This window comes from Hyperolius riggenbachi, chromosome 3 (genome assembly GCF_040937935.1).
Source record: "Hyperolius riggenbachi isolate aHypRig1 chromosome 3, aHypRig1.pri, whole genome shotgun sequence".
Taxonomy (NCBI): Eukaryota; Metazoa; Chordata; class Amphibia; order Anura; family Hyperoliidae; genus Hyperolius; species Hyperolius riggenbachi.
Genome location: NC_090648.1, coordinates 223,170,449 through 223,192,504, shown reverse-complemented (window position 1 = coordinate 223,192,504; position 22,056 = coordinate 223,170,449). Strand labels below are relative to the sequence as shown.

The window sequence follows — 22,056 nt, the reverse complement described above, 5'->3', positions numbered from 1 at the left end:
AGATTAGATCATGCAGTAAAACAAGTAAAATGTTTGGTATTTAGGACCAGCCTGTACTTACCAGCAACTAACATTGTATATTCAGTAAACTGGATAGACAAATGAGACAGCAAATAGGAGAAGTTACCTGGATCTACTACTCACCCCATCTGATCCAATGCACTCTTGTGTGGGATATCAGAAAGTAAAAAAGAAAAAAATTCATGCAAATTCAGATGTGTTGTTCACACTTATCTGAATTTGTGCGTGCCGTGCGGGTTTACGTCTTCTTGTTTGTCACATATCTAATGTATTTCAATTGCATTGTATTAAAATAGTTTTTGTGTGAATTTTCGGATCAATTTTTTCTGCATTTTAAAATTGTGCTGCAGTGTTGAATTTTTTCATTTGAGAATCACATTTAGTTCAAGTCAATGGAAATGCAGAAAAACTGCATTCGCTTTGCAAATATCGGACTCAGACTTAAAATAAAATCAGATACATTTTCATGTAATTCAGCTTCATTGGTATCTATAAAAAAATTTGCATTAAGAAAACAAAACTGCATACCAAAAACACACATAAAAAGGAAAACCTGCCATGGTGTTGATTTTAATGTCCTGTTGCCGTGTGCTCCCATCGCTGTCACCGCTGCATTTAGCTGTCAATGAATGTAATGACAGCTGAGCTCCGTGCCCTGGTCAGGAGTCAATGAACCCTGTGAGCCAATTACAGTACAGAAGGGGGGGGGGGGGGGGGGGGTCTGATCCTTAAGGGGCAAGAGCCTTTCGGTTCATAGAGTGTTAAAATAAGTTTGTTGTCAACATTAAACATCTTTTTTGGGGGGGGGATTACAAAGTGCTAAATAAATAGCTCTGCTTGTCACTCTGCCATTTGATGTCTCAGTAGGTGCCCAAATCTCAGGAGCGACACAATACTCTGAAATGTGAAGTGCAGCCACACTAATTAAATATCTCCTGTATATAAAACTGACTTTAAGACACACACACACCTTCCCATATTTTCTGCACTGCAGTGTTTAGCATTTTTGGCTATCAACATTTGCTTTTATGAACTTTAGGGAACATGCTAACCATTACTCACAATATAACCGGATGTAACCAATATTTTCTTGGGAAATTGAGTTGAGTTGCAATGACAGGCAAACATGAATTCCAAGCACGCTAATAATTATAATGAAGCACTAGATGCGTGAATCTTCTATTTAACAGTCATAATTTTTTTTAACCTGATTTAGGATTTCCCTTTATCATCATTAAATGCTGGAATTTGGCATCCTTCCCAGTGCTTTAGGTAGCGTCTGACCGCGTTTCCCTACTACACCACAACTGCTAGATATCTGTTCTCAGTTACCAGTCACTGTATTTACTGCTGCTACAAATGCTATAACACCATGTCTGAAATGCAATAATTGAATTAAACACTGCATTATTTAGCTGAAAGATAGAAATGTGTCCAGAAGGAAAAGAAACCATTGGCAAAGCCCTGCTGTGAGGTCTTTACATCTTACACAAGTACAGAATGAAGGTATCAGATATCAGAAGCAATAAATACCACGATACGGCCATAGTGAAAAGCAAAAACTGGAATTATCAATAGCTGAAGAAAGAAAAACTTACATTTCTTTCTTTCCCTTTGTGTTTTTTTTCTGTTGTCCCCTTATATTGCTGGGCATTGTAGGTCCGTGCAAAGGACTAGTGTATCCTAAATGAACAGCTAACAGTCCATATAAACAAACACAGTACCTTAAATCTAGTTTTCTTTTTAATTTAAACCAACATCCCTCCCAGTTTCTCAGTAAAAATAGTTTTGTGTTTTTGTAATTATCTTATTAACATTTGCTTTTGCTTGAAAACTGTGATACTGTGGTTTGAGTTCAGCATTTGTCAAGCTACAGAAGATCCTGTTTTTTGTCTGTTATCTGTGCTCTCTTTGTGAGTCCGTATGTGAGCAGCATGGGCACTCTCCAGATCAAAGGTTAAATTGCACTGTGCACACTCCCATGTTCCACTCTGGTCCGCCTTCACATTTTTATTTTGCTTGTCCGAACCTTTTGGGTCAGGGCTTGACGGTCTTTCATCCTCTTCTTCCTCCTCCTCTTTAACTTTATGTACAATGAAGAGATGTCGGTTGAGAGATATCTGTGAGGTGTAACACAAGCCACAATGCACGCATTGGTAGGATGAGCTGTCAGTCTTATGCTGAGGTATATGCTCAAGAAAGTCTGTGCTACTGTCTGTGGTGAAGCCACATTTTGCACACTTGTACACCGATTTCATTTTCTTGGCTTCTGGGCCTTCCTTTGCTTTTGGGTCCTCAAGTTCTTTCTTAATGGCTTTTTTAGGCCCTGATCCTGATGTCTGCAACATAGAAGAAATGATTAGAATAAAAGTATATTGGCCAAAACATTTGACATGCAGAATGACCTCTGAATAGGTAAAGCAAGCTGCTCTGCTTCCTTCCTGCCACTGCCTGGGCCTCCCCTTCACATTAATATACCTGGCCAGAGCTAGGGTGGTTCAGTGCAATGAAAAATGTCTGACCTTCAGCATATTGATTTGGTAGATATGCACCCCTGTTCATGTATTGCATGAGACCACACCATATAATAGACCATTGTGGCCAGCAGATGTTCATACTGCTTGGCATGGCTAGTAGTGGGAATAGTCCCACATACGGTAGTTTTCATTAGCTAATGAAACACAGAAACACAAGTTCACCCAAAAAAATGTTCACCAAATTTTCAAGTGATGCATGATGCTTTCATGTGCAGTTAGCTTGTATTACATGCATATGTTTTGTAAGAAAATGTTATGGTATTAATCAAAAATTCAACAAAAAAATATCCTGCAGATAGTAACGTAATTCAATGTAGCAAATTTTTTTTATCAGAGTACTTAATCCAAAATGAGTATTATACCTGGTCTTGATCTCCGCTTTGCGCTGGCGGCGGCTTTGTTGTCAGAGGAGAAGAGGAGACTTGAGTAAGTTCAGGGTTTTTGATGCCATGCATTAAAATGATGTGATTAGCCAGCAAAGATGGTTTGGCAAATGTAGGCTTCTCGGTGCAGTAGCTGAAAGACAAAGAAATATAAGAGTGCTCAGAAAGGATTGAGGACCAGAGGAATGCAGGAACCAAAGTGCTAGTCTGCAGGACATATAAAGTGATATTACACTCAAATTTCATCTATGGTCTAAAGCATTAAACAGCATAAAATTCAGGGCTGTGGAGTCGGGGCAGTTTTGGGCACCCGGAGTCGGAGTCGTGGTTTCATAAACTGAGGAGTCGGAGCCAGATGATTTTTGTACAAAATCCACAGCTGTGTTAAGTATTAGACTAAGGAGTCGGAGCAATTTTGGGTACCCGGAGTTGGAGTCGAAGTCGTGGTTTCATAAATTGAGGAGTCGGAGTTGGAGTCTGAAGATTTTTGTACCGACTCCACAGCACTGATAAAATGAACAGCTAAAACCATCTAACTATTCTTAAAAGTACTGTAGGGATAAAACTAAAAAGCTTCTTACCTCGTTTAGCTGCTAACTGATGAGCTTGTCTTTATCAGGCCTGGAACCCACTAGGAGCGCTTTTCTGATCGCTTTGAAAAGCTCTTGCTAATGTAATGCTATGAGTGTGATCCCACTTGAGTGATGCGATTTTATAAAAATCCCCCATAGCACTACATTAGCAAGAGCTTAGAAAAGGCTGCTAGTGGGCTTGAGCCCTAATTGTTTTGAAAGTGTAAAACATTGAAATGACAGAGTACTCTCATGCGAGGTGCACACGATACAATTTTCTGTTAGATTTACCCGCCAGATCATTTTTTCCAGCATGTCTGATCTTAATTTCAATCGATTTTCTGATCAATTTCCGTTCACTTCTATGGAAAAATAATCAGAAAATCGATTGAAATTAAGATCGGAAACGCTGGGAAAAAAATCAATATGGCAGGTAAATCTAACAGAAAATTGTATCATGTGTACCTAGTATTATAGTATTAATTTATTGTGTGTAATCCTTACTAGTGAAAAATGATAACAGTGTGCATTAGTTGGACAATGTACCGTATTTTAGATATGTAAAAAAGTTAAGTAGAAGGAGAATTTAGTACAGGACATGCTGGAAAAAAATCGATCTGGCAGGTAAATATAACAGAAAATTGTATCATGTGTACCTAGGCGTACATTTGAAATCGGCGCCGGTAGACTTGGGCGCAGGATACAGCGGTATACAGCTGATCCTGCTTCTGCACAAGTCCGGGCCTATTTAATTACTATTCCCCCTCCAGGCCGACATGGATAGTGGGGGAATAAAATAATTCGGCTTCCAGCGATTGCTGGAGGCCGAATTATTATGTTTTTAAGCAACTTCGGCTCTGTCTTCTGACGGAGCCGACGTTACTCACTGAGCGCTTCAATAGGAATGATTCCTACTGAAGTCTATGGAGGCGCCGGCTGCGCCCAAATCTAGCAGCGCTGAAAAGCACTGCTCCGGTACCTAGTATTATAGTGTTTCATATTAATTTATTGTGTGTAATCCTTAATAGCGAAAAATGATAACAGTGTGTATTAGTTGGACAATGTACCGTATTTTAGATATGTAAAAAAGTTAAGTAGAAGGAGAAGTAGTACAGGTCTGCTTTGGGGAATCCTAGCCCACTTTTTCACGCATGATTTTATTATGGTCCGGCCACAGCACCTTACTGGGATGAAATCCTTGATTAGATCAATGCAAAACATTCACCACAGCAATTCAGATGTAGGCTTGCTTTTGTGTACTGGATTACTGAGAGAACACTCAAACATGCTTCAAAGTGACATGTAACATGATATACCGTATATACTCGCATATAAGCCGACCCGCATATAAGCCGAGGTACCCACTTTTCCCTCAAAAATCAGGAAAAAGTGATTGACTCGCAAATAAGCCCCCCCCCCCCCTCAGTATAGCCCCCTCTACAGTATAAATAGTAAGTCGTGCACCCAGTATGAGGCCTCCCAGTATCCAGTATAAATGGCCAGATGCACACAAACAGCACTGCCTTCCAAACATGGAGGTGAATAGAATGTCTGTACATCAGTTGTTCTTAAACTACTGCCCAAAACAATCATGAATTAATAAGCATAATAAATAACAATTATTTAAAACATGTATGAGCCTTATGTCATGCAGCTGACCCTCAGCATGAAGCAGCCCCCCTCCCCATAGCCAGATGTCTGCTAATTGTCAGTGCCCCTCAGAACTTTGCTTTAGAAATATTCAGCAATGTAAATGGATGTTCTGCAGACACCAGCAAGCTTAGCAGTGCATTTAATTGTGAGTCTCCTGAATGACTAATTAGACATACAAAAAATAAACAAAGGATTATCTGTTAAACCTCACTCACCAGGGCACTAATTTCCTCCCCTGGAACTTCAAAGAATGTAACTTCTCCTATAAATCACTTCCATCCATCCTTTATCTCCTCTTTACATTACATCTCCATCTGCACTTCACTTTCTTCCATCCAGAACTCGTGTCCTACCGCACATGTGCAGAACACAGCAAAGCATGCAGGGAGATGTAGTGTAGAAGATCCTTTTGGTATGTGCTCGTATCCTTCACTCGCTCTTCTCCCCTCCCTCCCCCTGCAGCCGGGAAACTTGTTTCTTTATTGCTACATTCCTCGCAGCGAGGCTGTTCTGTTACGTCGGGACTCGTGTTGTGTAATAAGCGGCTGAACACTGATTATGCTCGGAGATGTATACGGCTGTGCTTGCAGCTCACTACGAGTGCTTCTGACATTGTAGTGAGCTGCAAGCATAGCGTATACAGATCTGAGTATACTCAGTGTTCAGCCGCCTGTCACACAACACGGGTCCAGACACATAGCACAGCACAGCCTGGCTGTGGGGACGCAGCAATTAAGAAGCAATTGAAAGTTTCCGGCAGGGAGTGAAATCATCAAAGCGGCTGTGCCTGCAATGCTGCACAGATCGGGACAGCGTAATCAGCTCACTACTGCACTCGGGGGCATGGGGGCACAGAGATATGGGGAGGTACTGACTGCTGCCTCGCATATAAGCCGAAGGGGGGACTTTTCAGCACATATTTTGTGCTGAAAAATTCGGTTTATATGCGAGTATATACGGTAAGCATTATTTATAGTATTATTGATTCATTTAGCGCCAGCATCTCCCGTGGCGCTGTACAGCAGCATACAGGGTATAACAATACAAAAACAATAAAACAGTTAATACAAGACAATGGTGGATTACTGCTGATGGAGTGAACAATGTACAGATTTTTACACAGGGGAGGAAGGTATGCACACACATTACACAGCATTGAGAGACAAAAGGGGAAGAGAGCCCTGACCTAAAGGCCTTACAGTCTAAAGGTTTAAGGCAGGGGTCCCCAAACTTTTTTGGTCAAGTGCCAGGTCAACATACTTCAGCCTGCCGGGGGCCGGAACATACATAAAATGATGGTGAAAAACATTACATTGAATCTAGGTATGGATTCCCCCCAGTCATGCCCGGAGGAGAACTCCCAGCAGCAATCAGTCACGTGGCGCCCGAAGAACGTCTTTGTGCACCAGACAGTGAAGCATACCCAGATGACAACTTGCCATCCAATTAGACAGCAGTGTCACCTGAAGCAGGATTGGATGGCAAGCCAGCGACTGACTGCTCGCTGGCTTCATGTGGATGGGAGGTGCCAGCGCTGCTATTCTATAAATGGGCCGCTGATATTTAAGCTGAGCTCGGGGTAAGCCGCCGTGGAGGTTTTTTCAGGCCCTGCTGGGCCGATTTTCATAATTTTTTTTTTAAACACACAGCAAGTACCTTTCTTGCTGTATGTTTGCATCGATCGCCGCCAATGCGCCACTACCCGCCGCGATACAGCCCCCCCACATACCCCTTGCGCAGCCTGGCCAATCGGCACCAGGCTGCGCTATCGGGTGGATATGGGGGATATGGAGGCTGCCATATTAATTTCCTTTTATACAATATGAGTCACCCAGCTGACCTGCCGATCTCCAAGTCTGTAGTAGTATCTGAATCACACACCTGAAATAAGCATGCAGCTATTCCAGTCAGACTTCAGTCATAAATATCTGATCTTCATGCCTGTTCAGGGTCTATGGCTAAAAGTATTAGAGGCAGAGAATGAGCAGCCAAGCAACTGATATTGTGTAAATAGAAATAAATATCCCTCTCACTTCAGGTGTCCTTTAAACAGCAGAGAAAAGAGCAAGCAGTAAGCTTTCTACAATTCCTTAACAGCTGATTCATGAAGACAGGCACTACAGGTGATTCATCAAGACAGGAGTAATTGTAGAATAGCAACCTAGAGCAACCTGCATTCCAGCTGGTAAAAAACAAGCATCTGATTGGATGTTTTGCACAATTAAACACTTGCTGCAGCTCTCTTTGTGTTTTGAAAAAAAATCACCCCAACAACACCATTCCAATAAATCCAGTCTGTACAAGAGTGGCAGGCTTTTAGTAATCAATCACAGCAAAATTTAAGTTAATGGGTAGAAGATTATTCACTGAGCAGGAACTCACTCAACAAGAGTACCTTAAACTTTGGAGGACATTTCTGACTACTAAGCTAGTTGCAATAGTAGACCAACAGTACACAAAACTACAAAAATGAAGGGAATCCTAACAAACAAACTGCTGATTGAAAAATATAACCAGACTTTGCTAAACTTAACTGATCTTATTGATTTGAAAATCACTTTCAAACATATAAGTGATCTACCTTTATTAATACAGTAAGCAGATAGAAGTCTGCACATTGGCTTAGCTGAATCACTCATCATTGTCAGCTAATGTGATCTAACAGTGGGTTCATATATGGTTTCCAGGCTAAATTGTTTAGAGTGCCCCCTGCTGGCTTGCCAAGGCACATTAAATATTCTGAAGTAATATTCCTCTAAACATCAACACACATAGAAAATAAATACAACCACTACTGACCACTTTATATATAAAATACTGCACATTAAATGCAATAGGCTTCTAAACAACCACTTCAATGAAACAGTTTGTTTTTTGCCTTTTAATTTGATCTGCCAACACTGGAAGACTCTTACCAGCAGGCATATTCTTTCTTTGTGTCATGGTCATTTTTAACATGTCTTCGTAAGCTGGCTGTAGAGTTGAAGGAGCGCTCACATTGTCGACATGGATACCTTTTCATACTCTAAACAAAAACACAGTTAGGATATTTTAATGTAACATTATAGAATCTTATAGATTCAAGCACTTTTTCATAACTGGGGAAAAATTGAAAACATTAGTATGATACATAGGTCAGATGTTTCAAAAATGTATCTCAATTCTTGTATTGAAAAAAAAAAAAAAAGAAAAGAAAAATTGAATTGTATGTGGCCATCTTAATTTTGTGACGAGACCCTAAGGTGACCACACGATACAATAAAATTATCCGATTTTACAGGAATTCAATAAATCCGATCGGATCTCCCCAAAAAAACCAAAAGCTTTTTTTTTTCATTCGACTGAAAAATCCGATCGAATTTCCCATTTCTTTCGATTTTTATCGATCCGGAATGCTGGAAAATTTTTCTTCAATTTTTCGCAAGATTGTATGGTGTGTGTTAGATTATCCATTTATTAATATACACACCCAAGCAATTTTCTTAGAGTTTCCAATCATTTTTATCATAACTGGGGAACAATTCAACGTGTGTGGTACATTGGTCATATTTTTGAAATGTTACAATCAGTCAGAAAAATTACAAATCTTGAATTGAACAGATATTTAAAGGGATACTGTAGGGGGTCGGGGGAAAATGAGCTGAACTTACCCGGGGCTTCTAATGGTCCCCCGCAGACATCCTGTGCCCGCGCAGCCGCTCACCGATGCTCCGGCCCCGCCTCCGGTTCACTTCTGGAATTTCTGACTTTAAAGTCAGAAAACCACTGCGCCTGCATTGCCGTGTCCTCAATCCCGCTGATGCCATCAAGAGCGCACAGCGCAGGCCCAGTATGGTCTGTGTCTGCGTAGTACACTCCTGGTGACATCAGCGGGAGCGAGGACACGGCAACGCAGGCGCAGTGGTTTTCTGACTTTAAAGTCAGAAATTCCAGAAGTGAACCGGAGGCGGGGCCGGAGCATTGGGGAGTGGCTGCGCCAACACAGGATGTCTGCGGGGGACCATTAGAAGCCCCGGGTAAGTTCAGCTCATTTTCCCCCGACCCCCCTACAGTATCCCTTTAAATAAATGGTATGGTGTGTGGCACCTTTAGAAGTAGGAGATATATACAGAAACCTATCCAGAGTTACAGGAGTGGCTAATATTCTGCATATTTGCCCTTTTATATTTTCACAATTGTATATGGTTATTGAATGTATAATCTGTTAACTAAACCTGTGGCAGTTTCATATGATACCTCCAGCCCTGTGCAAAGTGCTTTTCTAGCGAGTGGGTCAGTGTGCTGGCTGTGCTGACTTCTACCCTATTCCCTGCTATCAGAACACATCTGAGCTGAACATCTGCTAGGATTGGTTGTCGCCTGACATCTGTTATTGACAGTGTGGTTGAGTAATTTCACAGCCTGGTTTAATAAACAGTATCAATTACAGTACTTTTTTTTTTTCTCCAAAGCATTCATGTTACTGATGACAGACATTCCTAATGGACATTCTGAGAGGAAAGGCTCAAGAGCAGCCACAAAAAGACGGCAGGAAGTGACTCACACTTAGTCACTGATTAGAAAGTGCATGGACTGAACTGAAATATTGTGAAATCACACACAGCATTCAGGAGGCATATAAAGCTCAATTACTGGTGACTAAGGTTAGGGATGGGCAAACTGAAGGAGTCAGATAGCCAATGCATTTTTAGAAATACAGTTCATTCATAATTTTTCTATCCTTTCAGTGGAACTGGCTCATAAAAATTTCCAGTTAGATTCTGCTAATGAGTTTCACGAAGTACCCTGCCCAGCAAATCAATGGCATTGTACAGACATTAGTGGTTAATCAGTGGAGAAACTTAAAGGACAACTGAAGTGAGAGGGATGTGGAGGCTGCCATATTTATTTCCATTTAAGCATTACCAGTTGCCTGGTTATCCTGCTGATCCTCTGTCTCTAATACTTTTATCCACAGAACCTGAACAAACATGCAGCAGATCAGGTGTTTCTGACATTACTGTCAGATCTGACAAAATTAGCTGCATGCTTGTTTCTGGTGTTATTTAGACACTACTGCAGCCAAATATACCAGCAGGGCTGCCAGGCAACTGGTATTATTTAAAAGGATATAAATATGGCAGCCTCCATATACCGCTTACTTAAATTGTCCTTTAACTGTGTAGAACTTCCAACTGTTTCGCCAAAGTGGTACAACCTGCCGTTATTCACTAACCATTGAAATGAATGGGAGTATTTGATCAGCCTGTTTTGAAAGTGATTACAGCGCAATTTGTAATGCAGTCCCCTAAACTTTTTCAGCTGAGGAGATGGGGAAACTGGCAAACTGCTTTGGAGATTTGACAGACCACTTATAGAACCCCTGGAAACCACTACATGAAACTGATAAGCTGGCATTTGCACCAATCCTTAGTACATCACACTGTGCACTTATGTTTATAGGTTTAGAGGGTGTTTATTGGTCACTACCCTGCAGCTTCCCAAGGAGAGAGGATGATTGGAGATGCTCTATGTGCAAAACCATTACAGAGCAGCAGAGCTAGTTGGTGTTTGATGGCAATTTTTGCAGGACTTTCACAGCCAAGACACCATAGTAGAGGCAGTGATCTTGAATTACAGATTTATAGACTGAATATCAGGGACCCCTGGGTTATTCAAAAGTGTTAGCTGCTACTTGGCAAAGGGTTTACAGCCCTTACCTAAATCATACTGGATTGCAGTGGAGGTTGCTAAAAACATAGTAACATAACAGCTGTGTTGTTGCAGCCATGGGTAGCGCCCACAACCTGAATTTTCCTTTAAAAATGTAGGACAGTCTCAATGTATAAATGAAAAAAATAATTAAAAAAAAAACCTTAAAGAAAAAAAAAAAAGTTTTCAGCTTGGGTGTTATATACCCAAGCTATACCCATGATACTCTGATACGATCCTAGCTTGGGGCACCTGCTGTAAAGCCTAGGCCAGGTTTTAGTATTATTTATGCAATCCAAAGCTCTCTGTCTCAGAACTACTATTGAATAAAGCACAGTATGTATTAAATACAAAGTCCCTATCTGCAAGGTCATTCCCCTCCTCAGCTCAACCTTCCCAGGCAATACCAGCCTGCAGGGAGGATAAGGTTGATAAACCTAGGGGTGGCACACAGTTTTTAAAGGGAACCAGAGATGAACGTTTTACACAAAATAAACATATCAGTCGATAGCTTGTAAAGAATAAATGTTCTACCTGATAATTGCCACTCTGGTGTGCCTTTTTGAGTGTTTTTTTATCCATTATTGCTCCAAGAAAAATCCAATAAGACCGCCGCCTCCTATCCCTTCTGCTTCCGGGTTATGAGCTGTTCTGGATGTGCTGTCTAGGCTCTATGAAACTATAGACAAGCAGGGCTGTTGCTGCAGCCTTTCATCTGTGTGCTTTCAACTTTATTATTCTGATATGCTGTGTGGCTGCCTGTAGGAAGTGTCTCTCATAGGAATGAAACCGCACTGATAATAATGATGACGACTGCACAGTGCACACAGCCACACTTGTCTGTTGTTTCAGAGCTTCTTTCTCAGCAGAGCAACCCCTCCCATGTCATCAGAGCTCTGAGTATGCAAAGCAGGAAAGCTGAGCCAGGAGGGGGCAGGCTTGAAAAGACTTCATAGAAGACTGACAGCTATAATGATTCCAGGTCAAACCTAGACTAATTGCTCAGTCGGGGATTCTAATCCGAGCTGATAACAGGCAGATTTCGCAGAGAAGGATGAAACTAAAAGCAGGGTAGGAGTTTACTATCATGTTCCCACTGATAAATGCAATAAAATACATGAGGGTGCTTTGTCTCTGGTTCTCTTTAAGCAAGGGTTCTTTTTGTCTAGGCAGAGCATTTGATCTCATTTTTTGATGAACAATGCCTCCTACATCTAAAAACCCAAACAAACAAAAAAGCTGGACTAATAAAAAAAAATACTTTCTTGCTAGCGATTTTGATTTTATTGCAACAATTAAGAGACTTTTGCACATAACCATTGTAGGATTGGATCATACAAAAATACTGTAAAGGTCCGTACACATACAGTATTTGTGTCGTCCATTACAACCAAGCTTGATCCTGTGGGAGACACTGCAAAGAAACAGCGCTGCACAGATGCAGTGCTCAGATATACCAGAATGACATGTACTGTTGCTATGGAGATGATGAAAAATTGCTGCTGGACGCACAATGGAGTGGCTGCTGGAGAGTGGGGTAAGAAAGGGAACAATGTGCTCAGGCATCAGTGTCGCTTAAGGATCCAGAGTGTCATCAAGCCGGTGTACATAGTCCTTAAAGGAACACTTAAGTCAAACAAAAAAAATGAGTTTTACTCACCTGGGGCTTCCAATAGCCCCCTGCAGCTGTCCGGTGCCCTCGCCGTCTCCCTCCGATCCTCCTGGCCCCGCCGGCAGCCACTTCCTGTTTCGGTGACAGGAGCTGACAGGCTGGGGACGCGAGTGATTCTTCGCGTTCCTGGCCACAATAGCGCCATCTATGCTGCTATAGCATATATCATATACCAGCATAGAGGGTGCTAATGTGTCTGGGAACGCGAAGAATCACTCGCGTCCCCAGCCTGTCAGCTCCTGTCACCGAAACAGGAAGTGGCTGCCGGCGGGGCCAGGAGGATTGGAGGGAGACGGCAAGGGCACCGGACAGCTGCAGGGGGCTATTGGAAGCCTTAGGTGAGTAAAACTCATTTTTTTTTGTTTGACTTAAGTGTCCCTTTAATGTTTGCAAGATCTGTACCTGAAATAAGGCACTTTTTGTGCAGTTCAGCAGCCGAACTTTGATAAAACTGCCTTTTGTTATTTTCTGTTCATTATAGTTACATGGATCTGATAATGTAGGTACAATGCCGTATGAAATTTATATTCATTTAAAAAAGAGTCTTACTTTTCCATGACTTTTCTTCATGTGGAACACATATGTCTCCCGATCCGGAATCCACTCTGAGCACTCTGGACACGTCCAGCCTGCAAGTTTCTGCTTGTGTTGTGACTCTGAGGCCTCGCTGTCTTTCTTGTTGGTGGAAGAGCTACCCCCAGTCTTTGCAGCTGGCTTAGATGTTGAGCTGGAGTCCTCAGGCTTCTCTGGTGTAGTGTCTGGCTTCTTCTGGGAGGTAGAAGAGTCTTCAGGGGTCTTAGGAAGGCCATGGACACTCTAAATAACAGGAACAAAAATGTTTATGTGGAAAGCAAATAAGTGACGGTACATACCTATGAAAAAGGCAATAAAGTTCATGTAGGTCCCCAAATTAAACTGACTTTGACCCATCATTTTTTATTGCAGCAGCCTTACAATCTCTACCTGCAGCTTAAAGCTTTGTTTGGCTCCCCCTTCATGCTAAGTGCAGCATACAGGGCTTTCAGGCTGACAGAGCACTTCCTGCATTGGCGCAGGGTGAAGCAAAGCCAACAAGTAAGGGAGGGGGCTGACCCTAGCAGTAGATTTAAGTATTTATATTGCGCCGACATTACGCAACACTATACGAAGTATATTGTCTTGTCAGTAACTGTCCCTCAGAGGGGCTCACAATCTAGTCCCTACCATAGTCATGTCTATGTATGTATGTATGTATGTATGGTGTAGTGCATGTATCATAGTCTAGGGCCAATTTAGGGGGAAGCCAACTAACTTATCTGTAGGTTTTTGGGATGTGGTAGGAAACCGGACACAGGGAGAACATACAAACTCCATGCAGATGCTGACATGACGGATTCGAAACGGGGACCCAGCGCTGCAAGGTAAGAGCGCTAACCACTACACCACCGAGCTTAGTCAATTCTTCTATCAATAGATTGCTAAATGTTAAATCATAGGTCTACATCCATTATAAACATTCTATAGCATATGGCTGGCTTAAAGGGAATGTCCTAGCAAAATAAAAATATGAGTTTCACTTACCTGGGGCTTCTACCAGCCCCATACAGCCATCCTGTACCCTTTTAGTCACTCACTGCTGCTCCAGTCCCCCGCTGGCAGCTTGCCGACATTGGAGGTCGGCAGGCCGCATTGCGTACATTTTTACGCATTCCCGCTAGTGCAGGAATATTAACACATACATCTTTACGCATTACTGGTTCAATGCGTAAAAATTTACGCATTGAACCAGTAACGCGTAAAAATGTATGTGTTAATGTTCCTGCACTAGCGGGAATGCGTAAAAATGTACGCAATACGGCCCGCAAACCTCCAAGGTCGGCAAGCTGCCAGCGGGGGACTGGAGCAGCAGTGAGTGACTACAAGGGCACAGGATGGCTGCATGGGGCTGGTAGAATCCCCAGGTAAGTGAAACTCATTTTTCTATTTTGCTTGAACCTTCCCTTTAAGTTAGATCTACATATGATATCGTTAAACTGTGCTATTTATTCAGTCAAAAAAAAAAAGACTGAAGTCAAAGGAAGCAGCCAACATGGCATACACAAAAGTCAATATAGTGTTCACAGCACACCTAAACTAAAGGAAAAGAAGAGCCAGTCTACCTAGCCATTCCATCCATTCTCCTTGTACACAGATCACATTGTATGGTGGTAGCCATACAAGATATTCACCTTCTCCACTCCTGAACCCAGGGAAACTCAGACTCTACTGTGCAAGACTTGGCATTCAGTCCCTAAGAAAAGGGCTGGCCGGTTCCCAGGGTCCTTGAAATCTACAGGAGGTACCTAGCACCAGCATTTCTCTGCTGTAAATGGAGTTGGCTCCTACACATTTCCTGCTGGCCCCAGGATTGAGGACACTGGCTCCTGGAATCCATATTAATGTGTCCTGATTTACACACAGCTAATCCAAAGAGATCACTCTCAGAAGACAATTTGAAGAGCTTGTTTAGGTAGGTCTTCTCAGACGTGGCAAGATTGGAAAAAAAAATTCCTTGAAGGAGTAGTGGAGCATTGCACTACTTCTAAGTTAGCCAATAAATGGCATCATCCTTACTTAAAAGTTTTCTTTTTCTTGAAGGAGCTAATAATGAAGCACAAAGGCATACATAGACACAAACATACACACATACCAACATGCTGATGATGGATTGGGAAACCTCACAGACGTCTCCTAACGAGCGGGGTTCCCGATCCATCCTCCTGCTCGTTGGAGCACGCAACAGTACTCGACGGGCATGAACAAGAGTTCAAAGATCGCTGTACTTTTCGTGGGAGTCAACAGGGATCTTAAGGATCCCTCGTGAGGGTCATTATTACCATCCATTGCCAATGGTCAGTAGATGACAAAAACATACACTTCCATGACAGTATGAAGACAAGGGAAAATGTATCTCTTTATATTTAGAAGTCTACAAACTTTTCAGTTACACCCCATCTATTATTTAATATATCACTTCAGAAGTGTGTGTATTTCAGGAACAGAATTACAGTGTGGCATAGCATGCAATGAAACACTGTCTCCCAGCTCTACATGGCTCATACAGTTATATTAGCTGCTTTTGTCCCAAAGCAATGTCATCGGAGTAAAAACACAATTTACACTCCATATCCCAGTACAGTTAACGCTGAATCGTGGTAAATAGGTTTTTTTTTAAATCCAATTCAGAACGAACTGTACAACTAAAGAAACCCACAGTCTGCTGCTCAGGATCAGTGCAGTTAACTTTATAAACAACAGCTTAACTCTCCACGTTTTGACTGTAATTCCACCTTAAAGTAGATAAACCATTTGCATGATATTTGTTCCTATTTGTTCACACTGAGTAAGTAATAAAATGTATAGACTCACCTTTAGATGCTGCACTAGCAGCTGTTTCTGCATATATGCCAGCTGGCACGCAGGACACTTAAAAACACTCACTAACAGAGTGTTTGTATTCTGGTAGAAATGCTGGTGCAAAAGTCTCTTCTTATTAAATACAGTTTCGCAAGAACACTTATATATGATCCTGTAACAGAAGTGAAAGAGTCTAAGTTTTAATGCATACTTAAAAACAAGGAATAAAAAAACAAACAAAATCATCATTACAAGATGCACACGTTTTGCTGACGCCTTTTGAAAACCTCTAACGCCTAACCCCAACATAGAACTTTTCTGATGCCCTCCTTCTGCTAACGTTAAAGTGTACCAGAGACGAAGAATACTGCAATTTGATACTTACCTGGAGCTTCCTCCAGCCCCATAAGCACGTGCGAGTCCCACGCCGTCCTCCCACGGCCTGCTGTTCAGCCACGACCAGCTCCGGTAACTGGCTCAGTCGGGTCAGTCGGTGCCTTCTGTGCATGCGCGGATCTCCTGCGCATGCACAGAAGGCACCGACTGACGTATCAATTAGTTACCGGGGCTGATCGCGGCTGAACAGCAGACTGCGGGAGGACGGCGTGGGACTCGCACGTGCTTATGGGGCTGGAGGAAGCCCCGGGTAATTATCTGCAGCATTCATAGTCTCTGGAACACTTTCACCTCTTCCTGACACTTCACTGCAACCTTTTAACATGATCATCTAAAGCTTTCTGTCTTCTACCCATACCTTCCAAATATGCAGTTAATCCCAACTGTAGCTGATACTTTACAGCAGGAGGAGGTGGCAGCGCTTCACAAGGCAGGGTGCATCTGAATGACCAACTGCATACATGTGCAGAATTTAAATATAGGAAGATTACACAATTTTCATTCAAAACAGATGCAACAAAATTGAGGATGTTGGCTTCCAACATGCATCTGTTTTGAGTGCAAGTTGTGTAAACTGCCTATACTTAAACTTTGCATATCCATGCAGTTGGTCATTCAGATGCAATCTGCCTTGTGAAGCGCTGCCACATCCTCCTGCTGTATAAAAATGTAAGTTTACATATGGCTAGCTGCATCCATGTGCTATGTCAGTTTGCATTCCGTTTTAGTCCTGAGTTTAGTGCATAGTTTGCCTCTGTTTTGAATAAAAGGTGTGTATTTAGCCTCTAGGGGGCTCTGCACACCTCTGCTGGTAGTCATCATTTAAGCTGCAGCCTGATTAGGAGTGTTGCCAATTTCTCTCTGTAGCAGATCGTTGCCATTGTTGTCTTCACCCTCATTAGAGGGATCTGAAGCATTATCCTGCTTTGGTTATTCAATAGCCGAACTTAATTCTCGCATAGCCAAAAGCCCCTGGAGACTAAAGGCTAAGCAGCCAGCTTTGGGTATTCAATGTACAAGCCCCTGCACCCAAACCATCAGTGCCCCATTACCTGTTTCCTATCTTCTGGGTGTATTAATTATGCAGTGATGGTTGGTTACCAACCAAACAACAGAGTGGTGTATACAACAACTTACTGTGCATTTTTGTGGCTGGCATTTGGATGTTGAGCAGTGATGTGAGCAGTCGTGCTTTCTGTATTCTTAAAGGCCATAGGGCAGAAGGAGCACTTGTGGAAAACTTCGCAGTGTTTGTCCTGGATATGAGCCTTCAGCATCCCAAGTGACATGAACACCACTCCACAGTGGATGCACCTGCCAGAAAAATCCAGGTTAGAGCAGAAAAATATAAGTGTTATGCACAACCTTTTTTGAAGGTGAATGCTTTCAAATTGTCCTTTTATGTAAGAGGAACCTTAGCTATAAATGTTGCGACTGGCGAAGGGGTGTGGAATTTCCAAAGATAGATCATAATGTAAAAAATGTAATCTGCCCTACTTAAAGTGTACATAAACACGAAAATGATTTAAGCATTTATACTTTCCTGGGGCTTCTTTCAGCCTCCGTTAGGCTCTGCTGTCCTCCTGCCCTGCTCCGATCCTCTGCCGGCCAGCCCGGTCTCTTCTTCTAGTCAGCTCAGTCTTGCTGTACTGCGCATGCGCGGCCTGGCCATGCACAACCCATGGAGCTCCTGTTGCCTGGAGCACTCTACGCCTGTGCAGTAGTACTGCGCAGGCACAGAACGCTCTTGGCAACAGGAGAGCAATGGGTGTGTGCACGGCCAGGCTGATGATAGGAGTGGCCCGGAGGATGGCGAGGGAGCTAATGGCCTAAAGCTAGCATGTAGTATCCGTAAATCCTATGTAAACAGCAAAAGCAATTATTTAGCTGTGTAGCGTATGGTTTTCAGGGAGGGAAGTCCTATTTGATCTACAAGCCATTTACACTGTTATGCCTGGTATACACCATGCAATTTCCCATCAGATCGTTGGGTCAAATCGATTCCTAACAGGTCCTATCTGATTTTGGGTCTTTTTTCTGATTGATCACTTCTGCACAAAATCGACCAGAAAAACAATTGTAAATCAGATTGGTCCTGTCGGAAATTATCGATTCCACCAGTCGACCTGATAGGAAATTGAACGGTGTGTATCAGGCATAACAAAGAGGAAACTAAGCACAATTATGGCGAGGCTACCGATACCCCAGGTTGTTAAATACAACTGTTCATATTACAAAGTCAAACTGGAGTTCCTCTGTAACCTAGGGATTCTACATTTAAAACAGGATATTGCACGCAGGAATGCATCTTCCACTTCAACGGGCAGATGGTGTGGGCCTCAATCTATGGTAGATATGCATCCAAAACACAGAACCAAAAAATTACATTATGGGGCAGCTGCAGGAGTGTGGAAGATCCAATCAAATTTAGGGAGCAGACTAGAAAGTCAAGATAATGCACACACAAGCTAAGCAATCAGGAGATAAATAAACAGGTAACTTTATGACATATGAAAGCAATAGGGGGATCTGAACACTTTTAAACATAACTGTTAATCTGGGCAAAACATTGATTGGCTTGATAAATGGATGTTTTCAACAACTTATAGTAGTTTGTATAATGCTGTGAATGAAAACAGGTCAACTTTTTGTATATGAATTGTTAGTAAGTAAGGGACTATCTGTACCTTACAGTATGTATGTGTAGATTATGGCTGAGAGGCATGTTTTGTCAGTGTTAAAGAGAATGTGTACTGTCCGATTTGTACAATAAAAAACATACCAATTGAGTCACTGTGATCTCCTAGATCCTGCTTTACCGCTTCCGTCACAACCCCGACACATTCCTGGCTTTTAATCGCCAGTTTTAGGCAGTGTTTACAAACAAAAAACATGGCGGCTAACCAGGAAGTGGTGTGTGTGTGTATACATATGTATGTATGTGTATGTATGTATGTATGTATGTATGTATGTATGTATGTATGTGTGTATCTATATCTATCTATCTATCTATCTATCTATCTATCTATCTATCTATCTATCTATCTATCTATCTATCTATCTATATATATCACACACACGCCGTATATACTCGCAAGCAAGCCAGCCTGCATATAAGCCGACCCCGCAACTTTTTCCTGAAAAACCAGGAAAAAATGATTGACCCCCATATAAACCGGGGGTAGGAAATGCTGGCCGCGCGATCCCCCCCAGTGTGCCCCAGTATAGTGGCCAGTATGGGTAGGTAGTGCCCAGTATAGCTAGTGAAGTTCCCAGTATAGCTAGTATAGTGCTCGGTATAGCTAGTATAGTGCCCCAGTATAGCTAGTATAGTGCCCCAGTATAGTGCCCCAGTATAGCGCCGTTGCTATGGAAACCGCTCTGCCTCCAGCTTCCTGTCATCACACAGCAGCCGGCCGTTGTGGAGCGAGCTGCTGTGAACTATTTACATGCCCGGGAGACGGAGAGGGGAATAGAGGAAGCTGCACAGTAAGCTAATAGCAGCGGCGGCCGTGGGGGGGGGGGGGGGTTGGGTGAGGCGGCCTTCCACCAACAACGAGACTCGCAAGCAAGTCGACCCCCCAAATTTCGGCTTGCTTGCGAGTATATGTATGTATATATATATATATATATATATATATATATATATATATATATATATATATATATATATATATATTTCGTGTGCGTGCGTGTGCGTGCATACATGTATGTACCAACTATCTACTTTACCCCAAAAGTTCACAAACAGTTACCAAATCCCCCAGGACGCCCAATAGTGTCCGGAAATGGGGGGCCCACGGAACGCCTTGGACAATATATAGATATAAGACTGAAGCCTATTGTGTCATCACTCCCGTCCTTTGTCTTAGATACCGGAGATGTCCTGCGTGTATTGTCCGAATTTGCTGTCCCGTCTGGGTCCCTCCTGGTGAGTATTGATGTGGAGTCGTTATACACGTCTATTCCTCACCGGGAGGGACTAAAGTCCCTAGAATTTTTTACATATGAATTCTATCCACATGCATATACCCACAATGCCTTTGTAGTGGAAGCTATGAACCTAATATTGGGCAACAACTGTTTCTCATTTGCAGGACGCTACTACAGACAGGTGCGGGGGACTTCAATGGGCGCATCATGTGCGCCCATGTATGCTTGCCTGCACCTAGGTCTGTGGGAGCGACAAGTCGTCTATCAAGATGATGAATTTCATGAAGGGGTGGCCCTATGGGTGAGATACATTGATGATGTGCTGGTGGTGTGGAGAAAGACCACGGACGAACTTGAGCGGTTTATCGGCCGTTTGAATAATGCAGAGAGGAATATTAGACTTACGTATAACTATAGTAATGAAAATTTGTCATTCCTTGACTTAATGTTAAATTTGAGTGGGAATAGGATAGTTACGTCGTCTTATCGAAAACCAACCGCAGGTAACAGTCTCCTCCACGCCACCAGCCATCATCCGGACCATCTGATTAGGGGGATTCCGTATGGACAGTTTGTCCGGTTACGGAGGAACTGCTCCTCGGATGAATGTTTTAGAAATGAGTCACGAGAAATGTATGGCAGATTCCGAGAGAGGGGTTACCCACATAGGATCCTGCGGAGAGCATTAAAGAAAGCGTGGCAGAGAGATAGAAATGAACTCATAGGTGGGGAAAGGAGAGTAGAGAAGGACAAACCAGAAACAGGAAAAAGAAAAAATGATAAGATTCGGTTGATAAGTACATATGGAGCGCATTGGAGTAAATTACATGAGCTGCTGGATCGTCACTGGCACATACTAACTGGATCTGCAGAGATAGCTGAGATAATTGACCCCGTCCCCAAGGTGACAGCCAGACGTGCGACCAATTTGAAAGACATGTTGGTTAGAAGTGAATATAGGCGAAGCCCGGCACCAACAACGTGGCTAAATAGAGAGCCGGTGGTAGGAATGTATAGATGTGGTGGGTGCAAGGCATGTCCCTATATACATAAGGCCCAAACGTTTTGGGACAGTGGAGGATCAAAGGAATATAGAATCCAGTCATTTATTAACTGTAATTCAGAATGGGTAGTGTATATGGTCACCTGCCCCTGTGGCCTTATGTATATAGGGATGACAGAGAGAGCCTTGAAGGTACGTGTATTGGAGCACATGGGCAATATTGTAAATAAAAATATGGATACAACGTTGGGCAGGCACTATGTAGAACAGCATGGTTCAAGATTGCAGGGTACGCTTTTTAAGGGGATTTATAGATTAAAAATTTCCGGGAGACGGGGAGATTGGAGGAATGAACTCCTCTGTAAGGAAAGCATGTGGATCTTTAAACTGCAGACCCTATCCCCATGTGGTCTCAATAATGAATTTAGTCTTAAACCCTATTTGAGAAAGGCTGTATACTCCTGAAATGACTCTGACTATAGAATAGGTGTGCCTGTATCTGTTGTACATATGAGATATTTGCCTGTGATGAATGCCTGTTACCGCTTGGAAAAAGGAGGAAAAAGGCGGAAAAAACTGTCATGCATTGCCTTGTCGCTTGCTGCCCACTTCTCCCTGCCTTTTGGGCTCTGTCTTGGGGACTCGGAGTGCCTAGAACTCTGTTATGGGGAATGTTTTGGTTGCACGGACGATCCGGGAGTGGAGTGTTGCAACTTGAGTGCATACACTTACAGAAAAGCCTGGATTCAATGAGATGCTTCTCCCTCCCTCAAATAGCTGAAACGTGCTGCACGGAATTCTGATAATGAGGCTGTCTGAC

General features: G+C 42.6%; 1 protein-coding gene across 1 annotated transcript in view; it reads right to left on the bottom strand.

Moving 5' to 3' along the window:
* Positions 1–316: 316 nt before the first annotated feature.
* ZNF592 (zinc finger protein 592) overlaps positions 317–22,056 on the bottom strand; it is a 49,391-nt gene continuing 27,651 nt past the window's right edge. The window contains exons 5-10 of the mRNA XM_068275821.1: positions 17,438–17,614; positions 15,917–16,076; positions 13,079–13,345; positions 8,082–8,191; positions 2,921–3,074; positions 317–2,360 (exon numbers count right to left, since the gene is read on the bottom strand). Coding sequence (XP_068131922.1) covers positions 1,887–2,360; positions 2,921–3,074; positions 8,082–8,191; positions 13,079–13,345; positions 15,917–16,076; positions 17,438–17,614 — 1,342 coding nt within the window. The 3' untranslated portion in view covers positions 317–1,886. The remainder of the gene's footprint in view (positions 2,361–2,920; positions 3,075–8,081; positions 8,192–13,078; positions 13,346–15,916; positions 16,077–17,437; positions 17,615–22,056) is intronic.